A 10,962-nucleotide genomic window follows, 5' to 3' on the forward strand; every position below is an offset into this window, starting at 1 on the left:
CTCTGCAGACAAGTTTAGCAATTTTGATGAAATAATTGTCTGGCTTCAGCCAAGGCCACCGATTGATTTCTCAGCAAGCTGTTGGAAAAACAGCCTTGCTGGATTTAAAGCTAAACTGAACTCAGCAGGCGCAGAACCAGGGCCAAGAGGGACTCAAACCTAAGTTCCAAATTCTATCTGCTTCACTATGCTGCACAAAACGAGGCTTCCCAAAATTAAGGGTTTTGCCTCACTTGCCATATGTTTCTGTGTAATTTAGCTTCTGAACATATCCCTTCTGGCATTTCTATTTCTAATCCCCTGGGAGGGAAGCCCACATCTTCTTGAGAGGGGCCTCTCTGGAGACCACAGGAAAAGGCTTCATTCTTAGGAAACCAGGACACTAGGACACTCCTCTGGGGATGCAACTGGTCCTTGTTATGTTTTGGGTCTAAAATGTGCCCAAGGCCAAGGGCTGGGGGCTTAGTTGTCAGCTGGTGAGCTTTTGGAAGGGGTTGGGTCATAAGTGCTTTAACTTCACCAGAGGATTGATTCATTGGTGGATTAGTAATTTGATGACATCTCTGAGAGGGGATGGAAAGGTAGGAGGTGAGGCCTAGTTGAAGCGAGTGGGATATAGACAGGGGGATTTTAGGGACTGTATGTGGTCCCTGGCCTTCTCCTCTCAGCCGCTCTCTCACTCTCTCTCTCTCTCTGCTTCCTGGCTACCATGAGGTAAGCAGCTTTGCTCCACCATGCCCTTTGCCATGATGCTTCTGCCTCACCACAGGCCTAAAAGCAATGGAGCCAGCTGACCATGGACTGAAATCTCTGAAACTCTGAGTCATCCTAAATCTTCCATTGTTTTAAGCTGGTTTTTTTCAGGTATTTTGTCACAGTGATGGAATACTGACTAACACAATCTTCTTTGGGTAGGAGCGGGGGATGCTAGCATTTAAAAGGTAGGCCCTGGTCCAACAAAACCCTTTTCTCCCACCTGGATCACGGATTGCTCCCTACTCGCTTTTGTCCCTTCCCATCCATTGCCATGTGGGAGCTGGGCCCCTGTCCTTCCCCAGGGACCTTCTGACAGCTTCATGTTGCTCAAAGAGTAGTGTCCGAGTTCCTCCACCTGCACCACTCCTCCCGCCTCTCACTTCCTCAAGTCCGGCCACGTTTGTACCCACTCTGCATTGCATCCCCAGGAGGATGCTAATCCTGCTGAATGAACAGACATCCTGTACTTCTTAACCCTCAGCTCACATTCAACATCTCGCCCCATTTCCAGCTTCTCTAGAGTGTGAAGTTCTACCCAGGCAGCTGTGCTTTTGAATGATGCTCCCGGTATGCATCCACTGTCCCAGACATACCAATAGACCGTGGATGCGAGGTCATATAAATAAATAAATGAACGGGTGAGTGAATGAACAAACAATGAAGGTAGACAACGTTTCATCCCTTGAACTAATGCCTAAATCTAGAATTCTGGCATTCGTAAAAAGCTACAGTGGTGCAGGGAGTCATCCCAGAAGCCTCTGAAATCCCATCAAATCAACAGCTTGGGGAAAGGTCAACTACTTCTGAAACCAGCCAGGGCTGACCAGAGGCAGCTCCCATACCTACTAGAGTTCCGAGGACACTTACTTACCTGCACTGTCTGTGTGGTTCCTGTTGGCGGTGGTTTTCATCACTTTCTCACTGAATAAAAGAAAAGTAAGGGTCAGCTATTTTCCAATGTGCCTTTCCCCCCTTTCCTTCAGTATTCTAAGCAATGAGCGGTGATGGGGTTAAGCCATGAGGACATTTTGGCTGCAATGGAAAAGGCTTCCCCGGTGCGCATCGCACACCGGGGTGGGTGCGGCGGGGCACACTGGTGACTCAGATGGTGGCAGAGGTGCGCACGCGTGGTGGTGCTTGCAGGCATTGCACAGCGAGTGGTCCACGAAGCCCCATGCACCAGGACGCTCATTTACCCTTCTTGGGCCAAAGTGTTTCCTTCGTCCAAGAATTACCAGGAGGTCAATAAAACAAACCAAACCCCATGAATCATAAAGATATGAATATTTTCAGCCTTGAGATGATTACGAGGAAACAAATTTGAATGCATGAATGATCTTAATGATTAAAGAGAAACAAGTTGGCTTATGGGTTCATTGGATGGCTTGTATCTTTTTACCTAGATGCATCTTTGCTACTACTTGTAATGGGCCCTTTAAAAAGCGCAGACTGCACAAGGCCAGTTAAACTGGCAATCTGCTTCTCCATGGCTTGCATCCTCTCTCTGTAAAACAAGAGAATTGTTTGTTAAAGCTCTATTGACTTTCAGACTTTTTTTTCTAGGTGAATGATCCACCTGATTATTATAAAGGTTCTAAAAGTACCACCGAGTCGCTGCTCAAGGGCACCCTAGCCTAGTTCAAACTGAAAGGCTTGTAAGTCCCTGGCTGCAATCAAGACTAAATGATCAGAGGTGAGGATTAAACTAGCGGTCACAATAAAAACACACGGCGCAGACCAGCAGAGACCTCCTGAAAACATCTCCCTAGAAAATCTTCCTCTTGGAATCATGTGGTTTTGAGTCTTTCCACCCTGCTTTCATTTTACCTTGCCACAAAGGGCTCTTCCCTGAGACCAACAAGGCCCTAGGGCGGGTACTGGATAGTCACACACATCTCAAAGCTGCTCTTCTCAGCTAGCAGGCCACCAGCTGGCTTTGGAGTAAATGATGGAGATGTTTGCTGTAGGTGGAATTGTACTAGTTTTATAGCCCAAGGGCAACATAAATGTCTCTTATTCAGACCACTGACATCAACGTGTGTTTGGGAGTAAATGATGTTCAATCTAATATCCTAGGAACTCTAGCCTGGAGGATTTTATAGGATCAAACAGGAAAGTGAATATCTGTAACAACTTGATCATCCCAAGGCATTAATAAAACATTCCTCCAGTTACTGACCATGGACAGATGCTATGCTAGTCTCGCTTTAGGCCTTTCTGATGCCACATCAAGCATTTGAGATAGGCTCATATTTCTGGGCCTCTCACAATGGTCCCTTTACAGAACTATCACTGTTATTTTCAGTATATTATAAAAACAACAGCACAACAACTGAGTGAAGAGGGTATCACAATTCACCTCCTGTGAATTCAAGTGCACGTACTTGGTAGTCAAAAATAGGGAGGGAAGAGAGAGAAGAATGGTTTTAAGGGTGTTGGTATCTTATCGGCAGTGGTACCCTATCGACTGGTATTCTAGCATGAGCGCTAGCTAAGTGAGTACCATGGGTCTCAGTGCCATGGGCTTCCAGTGTAGTGATGGTGACTCCTGTGTGACAAATAGCACACTCATACACCATGGCTCTTAAATTCAGCTAGACTATGTCATCAGGTACTCAGTGCAAAAGTATCTATTCTTTCATGAGAAAAAAGCAACTGGTAGGGTTGGGCATGTAGCTCAATGGCACAGCCCATGCCTGGCAAATGCAAGGTATTGAGTTTGATTCCCATTCAAAAAAAAAAAAAAATGCAACTGGTTCAGATATGGTAGATCTGTATCCTGAACTTTATGGCAAATGATTATTTTTGTGTTTCAGGGCCTTGAGTTTTACCTTCAGAATATAACCTTTAATGCCATATGGAATGTCAAGTTTGATTTTGTAATGACAAGCTTCTGACTTCAGAATTCCTGTGTTTAGTTTACGAGTAAAATTGATGCTTCTGTCACAATACCAAGTTTCTGGGATGTAAGTCATACAGTCCAGAGAGTTAAGGATTGTAAACCCACCCTGATCCAAAATTTAAGAATTAATAGCATGACGTCTCTGTTCTAATAGAGTAAAGAGAAGAGGTCTCACATGACAAGCATGGAAATGCATCTGCAGGTATTATGGAGTGACCTTACAAATGTGTCCAGTACACCAATGGCAGATGCTAAGCCTCTGAGGATAGAGCATTTTCAGCCATACCTGTGTTCTTAGGCTCCTCATTCCCATAAAATGGTCAATGTGTCAAAGAGAAAAATTAGGAAGAAAAGCAAGTTAGTAAAACGTCACTGGAAATCCCAGTTACAGCAGGATCTCAGAAACGATGGGGTGTTGGCTGATCAAGCTGTCTGCCATATGGGAGACATGGACTCACACAAGCTCTTGGGAAATAAATGACATCCTTGGGGATCATGCTCAGTACTGGGTGGGAGTTGTTCAGTGCCTTTATTCATCCCACAGGGACTGCCTCGGTCCACAGCAGTGCTGGAAGTAAAACTCATGACCTGCAGCGAGAGGTGAATTCAGAGCTAAAGTTGGTTGTTTTTATTCAGTCCTAGGCATGTAGTATTTTTTTTTAAGCAGTATGACTTTTCTAGGATCTATAGAGCTTGGTTAGGACATGGCCTAAAGTTCTCGGCACCTGGGGTGTGAGGCAGGAAGGCAGGATGATAACCTAAACACACACAGACAACAATAGCAAGAAGTGCAAGAGACAGGTGGATGTATATTGTAGAGAACAGACAAAAACCTGCTAAGAGAGAAATGGCAGAAGTGCTGGGATTCCAGCCCCGCCCATGGGTGTGGTGCTGACAAGGTCCATCCCAGTGTTCTTTTGGACCCCTCTGTAGTCCACAGCCTTCATCACCTCGCCCAACAAAGCAGAGCAGGAGCATTAAAACCAAAGCAAAGCCCTGGGATGACTCTGGATAGAGGACACTGATCTTCAGCTGGTCCCCGACTGTGGGTAAAACTATGGGATGCCACTGCACAGGTGGGTCGTCTCCACAAGAAGCCACAGGCTTCATATATGCCTTTGGCATCTTCCTGGGCTCCATGGGTGCTTGGCTTCTCCCCTGGGCTTTCCCCAGACAATGATTCAGGATGTGGATAAAGATAATTCCCAATTCACATCCCACTCCTCATTGAGGACTGATAACAATGGGGCAGTAGAACTGCTTGGGGTGTGGTTTGGATGCTTTGAAGCAAAAGCTCTCTGTCCAATCCAGAGAGCCAGATGCTTTGTTTTCCTTTTAGTATCTGTGTGTTAGGGCATGCATGCCCCTGGGTGGCCTCTTCCGGCTGGTGTCACCAGCAGGACCACCAGGAAGGAGACACGAGGTATCAGGGACAACCAGTCCGATGGCAGCTCACTGGCCACCCTCCCCAGACAGTTGAGATACTTGAGCCCAACAGCAGCACGTCTGACCACTGGGGAGGCAGCGCCGCACAGAGAGCTGACTGCACATGCGCGTGCAGCTGTCTCAGTCGAAACCACTTTACGAAGAAACAATTCTATTAACACGTGGTGATGAGAAAACTTTCCCCCCATTTAATCATCAAAATGTTTCTGGTTTCAGGATTCATTTGAGGGAGATTATCTGATTTATAAATTCATAAATAAGATTGTCTTTCCATTTCATGGTTGGTAATCTGGAAACAATTTTATGGTTTAACTAAATTACAGCAACTGGAAACTTACACAGCCTTCGCCCATGAAGAAATGTTATGAAGTATGTTTTAATGTGAAAGGGGAAAAAAATTAAAAGAAATGCAGTGGAAGAAGTGGAATTAAGCACAACCCTGTCATTTTATTGCATTGGCAATTTTGCATGATAATCACCAGAATATTAAAGACACTTAGGTGAATTGATGTCAATATCACTGGGTTTAAGGTATTATAGGACTGGTATAATTACTGTTGAAAAGATGATTCAAAAATGATTTCATAAACCATGTTATATCATTCCATAAACCATATTTATGCGATTAGGAGGTATGGTTAGCTAGTCATTTACTGCCATAAATCAGCTCGGCTGAATGAATCTTACTGAGACCCAAACATAATCTGAGTAGAAAATTCAAGTCAAATTCAGGGAAAGTGCTAATCCCAGCTTCCACCAGCTACTACTGGAAGCAGCTCATTGTTAACTTGGTGTCTGTCCATGAGGATAAAGTGACTTATTTGCTGTTGAGTTGCTCCCTCTGTTTTCAAGCGAATCAAGCAGAACAACCTGTGTTTGGGGAAATATTTTCAGCTAATGACTCCATTTACACAACTTTATACTTCTGGTTTCACCTTCAACATTTTTTGACTTGGGATATGTCTTTGTACTGGCCAGGGCCTCATTAAATCCAAATTAGGTCCTTATCCTTGTATGGCTAAGTAAATGAATGGCTATTAAAAATCAAGTCAACACTGTAATAAGTGTGAGTCTGGCAGTTCCCTTATAATGAATCTCACAGGATATATTTTTAAATATCCAAAAGACATAGAGAGGAGCAGGCTAAAACCAGTCAGCTGAGCTGATGTGATTAGCTTTGGGTCAGAAACATTAACTTTCCTAACCAGAAGCTAATTTTGAAAAGCAGTGGTATAGGATAGTCAGTAACAACTACAGTAACCCCAACTGGTGTTCTAAGAATACTTACTGGGTGGTCTCCCAATTGGCTTCTAATTCTAACAATTTGTGAGTTTGTTTCAGCTCCTGATTGATATGGTTTGAATCTTATGGACACTCCAGTGGCTCTTAGTCACTGGGGGTATAGGGTCTCTATTTGCTACCCAGCCTTGCTCTATCATGCTCTTCCCTCCATGATGTTCTGCCTCACCAGAGATCCAGAGCAACAGCATCAACTTACCATGGACTGAAGCCTCTGAAACCATGACCCTAAATAAACCTTTCCTCCTTTTCAGTTGTTCAGCTCAGGAATTTTGCGATAGCAATGGAAATCTGACCAACGCTCTGTTTATTCTCTCTTATTTGTCTCCCCCCAGAAAGTGATGAATGGCTAATAAGTCATTCTGCACATATTTTTGAGCCCATCCTATGTGCTAGGTGCCACAGTAGCTGCTGTGGGTGTAGGAAAGTACTGTGGTTCCCAAGCAGCATCTCCCTTTTACAATATCAATATTTCCCCTCTGGGAGAAATAAAACTGAAAACCTTTTTAGTCTTGGCAGCACTGAAGGTATTTTCCAGAATGAAATAGTGAACAAGTTTAAAGCTAGGCTATGGCCTTGTTTGTTCATGCCCTGATTCTATAGCATGGAGAGGGAAAATAAAGACACTGCTTTTAGATAAATTCAGCGAAACACTGGAATCCACATGATCAGAACTCAGGGTAGGGCCTTACATACTACTCCGAATAATGACCTTTCCATTTCTGCCCAAAGTTAGTTATTGGTTTTAAAAAAAAAAAGGTATATAACTGAAAACATTGTTCCAAAAGCCTCTCAAAGCTTATGTACTGAAAGCGTGAACCTTAGCTGATGGTCCTGGGGTCGGGGGGAGTGGGGGAAACTCTAGGAAAGGGGGTTTAGCTGGAGGAAGTAGATCGAGAGGGGAGTAGATGGAGGGAAGCAGTAGACCGAGGAAGTCGAAGTTGCCTTGGAAGTGTGCATCGTCTCTGGCCTGGAGCTCTCTATGCATGCACCTCGAGACCAGCATGTGAAGTGAAATGAATCTGACATTCAAGCTTAAGCACTGCATGGTTTAGACAGACAGTAGGAAGGAAGGAGACAGATGTTTTACAAACAGGAGGGGGAGCAAGAGATGGGAGCGGAGAGGAAGGGAGGGTGGAAAAAGCAACAAAGAAAGAATAAAATGTGGTATGGACATGTACCAACTCCACACAAGGAATGTAAACATGTACTGTAAACACATGAAAACTGAAAGAAAAAAAAAACCCTCTTCTCCCTTTAAATTGATTTTCTCTGGTATTTTCCCACAGAGATGGAAAGCTGACTAACACGTGAATTCACTGAGAGGATACTGGCGGAGTTGATGGTTGAAGGCTGCTGTTTCTCCCTTGCTCTCTCGTTCATGGAGTGGGCTGAAAGGCTGAGTGCATTCTGTCTTCTCTATTATGACTAGTCCACCTCCACATATCTCTTTCTTCTGAAATAGGAATTACTTATTCTTGTTTCCTTCCAGCGGCCAGGAAATTCCCTCACATCCTTGGATGATTCCAACAAGGGAAGCTGCTCTCCTGACTAGCACATCCCAGTGCACTGACTTTTGTAACTTCAACATTCACATTGATAACCTTTTTAGAAATGTGGCATTTTAGATTTTCAAAACTTTTCCTTACAGTCATGCTCTAACCCTGAATTCTAAACTGAAATGGCTTTACTGTTTGAATTTGAAACTCTAAAAATTTCCCTTAAGTAAAGCAATCTTTTGTTACCTTCAAGTCCCTTTTTTCATTCAAATCAGCCCTTTACCTACGCATCGTGGCCTTTCTACCTCACCATTAGCTGCCAATACTGTCTGGAGAATCCCTATTAATTTTTCCTGCTTCTTGGTATATTAGCCAGCTTTCTATCACTGGGATAAAATACCCAAAATAAACACCTTAAAAAGAGGAAAGGTTTATTTTGGCTCATGGATTCAGAGGTTTTAGTCCAGGGCAGTTGGCCTTATTGTTTTGCAGCTGTAGCAGCATAGTATATTATGGTGTGGTGCACACGGCAGAAGAGATCTATTTATAGTGTTTGGGAAGCACAGGGAGAGGAAGGGGAGGGGGCCCCAATATTCCCTTTACAGGTGCACCCTTCCCATAGGCTCCCCCTCTTTAAATTTCCACTACTCCCAAAAGTACCATGAGCTGAGGATCTACCCTTCTACACACAGGCATTTGGGAGACATTGCAGTTCCAACTGTAGCAACTAATGTGGACCCCATAGTCCTTCATCACCATCTTGACAGTGCTTTCTTGCTTCTAAGCTCTGTCCTGGCCTTCTTGTTCCCATTCTGGACTGGTTTTGCTTTCTGAATGACTGAGGAAGTCAGTGAACAAGAAGAAATGATCTCTATGTCCCTTCTACATCTTCCCATTTCATGTCCTCTTGGTGATGCTTCAAGGAGGTAGTAGGGAAATCCTCTCATTAGGCAGTCACATTTTCCCAAGTCACAAAAGAGATAGTGACCAAACCAGAAGTATCCATCTGAAATGCTCTGCATTTAACTTATCATGCATGAAGATAAATACATTTCAGGACACCTGCTTTAAAAATAGGCAAAAATGGACACACATATATACGGATCTGGGGGAAGAAGTCTACCTCAAATCTTTCTTCATACATGCACCAAGGCATTGAGAGAATAAAAATTTATCTTGGCATGTGAAGAGGCAGTGCTGTGGAGTTTATGGTATTCCCTCCAATGGATGCTTCTTCATATGCTAGTGATACTGTTCATTTTTTCAAAGGCCTTGGGAAGCAGTGAAAATATGAATTTCACTTCACCACTCATGTGGGTGTGAGCACTGCGGTAGGTGCTGGGAGACCAGAATGCTAATACCACCTGTCTTCCTGATCCCAGGCTTCATATGACCTTGCATGGGTGGGCACAGGTGTCTACAGCCCCATCAGGGTTCCCTGGGGTTCCTGTGTTCTCACCTTTGTGAATTAAGGTCTGGATGACAGAGATAGAGCAGTCAGCTGGACAAGGGCAACTCCTCCTAAGAAGTGACATGTGAACAAAGTTGGAAAGATGGTAGCACTTTGCCAGAGGGACAAGAGGAAGGAGAACAGAACGGTGTTCCACAGAGGAGGCTAGGGTGAGGAGCGCAGCACCAACCTGCTAAATCTAGTGAGAGCCAAGACCATAGACCAGGATTGACACACAGAGGAGTCACTCTTCTTTCATCCACTGATTAAACCAACATTTATTGTGCACTGCTCTTGACTAAGTGGTGTTCTAGGCAACAAAGACACACAAGTGCACAAACCAGACACAACCTTGGCCTACATGGAGGTCAAAGTCTTCAGACCATAAGCAAAGTGAATAATGAATCAATCAGATACCAATGAATAGGAAGAAAAAAAACCCTTGCAAGACAGTTGGGAAGGGGCTGTTGCACTTGTACACAGAGTGAGCACAGAGAGCTTCACTGAGAAGTTGACTCTGGGATGAAGACATAGAGGAAGTGAGAGTGCAAGCCACGCACACCTGTGCGCACACGCACTGGGGCAGGGGCAGGGGCAGGGGCAGGGGAGGTGAGGGCTGAGGGGCTAGTTTGCCTTCAGTCCACTGAACAAGAAGGGGGTCATAGGAGCTAAGGCATGAGCAGCAGAAGTGGCTTTGTCTGAGCTTATAGGGAGGGGGGGTCCTGAAATTAATCTTGCAAACTGAGGGGACTTTTCAAAATGGAAAGTGAAGCTATTATTGCACAAGGACACCAGGGATACATGGGAGTGGTTCCAGGCCAGCTGGAAAGTGTGTTCCCCCCAGATGCGGGTCACTCGGGGGACTTTATCTTTGACTGAATGTGACGGGAGCCACCAGGGAGGTCAGAGCCAGGGGGATCACAGGCAGTCTTGCATTTATGAGCAAGGACCCTCTGGCTTCTGCAGGTAGAGCAGACTGAGGAGAGCACAGAGTGTGGAGACCTCTTGGGTGGCCATGTAGGAGACTGGGTGAGAGATGGCGGCGGCTGTACCAGGCGGAAGTTGCGAGGATAAGAGCAGTAGTTAGAGATCTAACTGTATTCTCCTGGTGTCCAAATGTGGGCAGGAGAGACAGCAACGACCAAGGCTTTGGGTCTGTGTGACTGGATGAACAGCGCTGTCACAACCCAGGAAGAGGAAGACAGAAATTCATGCCTGGATGCGCTGCATTCAAGTTGCCCGGTAGACATTAAGGGCAGATGTAAATCTCTACTCCTAGGTCATTTAATGTCCCAGTTTCTTCACACATCAAGCTGGGATAACAACTGAGTTATCTAATCAAAGACTGTCATTCTACAGAGACACAGGAAATGAAGGCAAATGAGGAAACAGGTGCACAAGCATCCTATACCTGGACAGTGTTATAGAAAGCTAAGGCTTCATCTTATCCTTTGCAGTTCATTCATTCAGCAAATATTTCTTGGGCATTGACCATGTACCAGACACAATTCAGGGTGCTGGGGTTACAGTGGTAAATAAACCAAAGGGTTTGTCCTCAGGAGCTTACATTTTATGGGCAGTAGTGATAATAAACTAAATAAGAAATATAT

General features: G+C 44.6%; 1 protein-coding gene across 20 annotated transcripts in view; it reads right to left on the minus strand.

The window, feature by feature from the left end:
* Kiaa1217 (KIAA1217 ortholog) overlaps positions 1-10,962 on the minus strand; it is a 477,384-nt gene that overhangs the window by 43,495 nt on the left and 422,927 nt on the right. For 13 of the 20 annotated variants that reach the window (XM_013515417.1, XM_013515411.1, XM_013515408.1 and 10 more), the window contains 2 exons: positions 2,156-2,260; positions 1,628-1,677 (listed from right to left, as the gene is read on the minus strand). In XM_013515417.1, the coding sequence (XP_013370871.1) occupies positions 1,628-1,677; positions 2,156-2,260 (155 nt within the window). The remainder of the gene's footprint in view (positions 1-1,627; positions 1,678-2,155; positions 2,261-10,962) is intronic. The other 7 variants (XM_013515414.1, XM_013515413.1, XM_013515412.1 and 4 more) reach the window with 1 other exon arrangement.

The sequence above is a fragment of the Chinchilla lanigera genome, unplaced genomic scaffold (assembly GCF_000276665.1).
Source record: "Chinchilla lanigera isolate Chin_1 unplaced genomic scaffold, ChiLan1.0 scaffold00028, whole genome shotgun sequence".
In the NCBI taxonomy this organism is placed as follows: domain Eukaryota; kingdom Metazoa; phylum Chordata; class Mammalia; order Rodentia; family Chinchillidae; genus Chinchilla; species Chinchilla lanigera.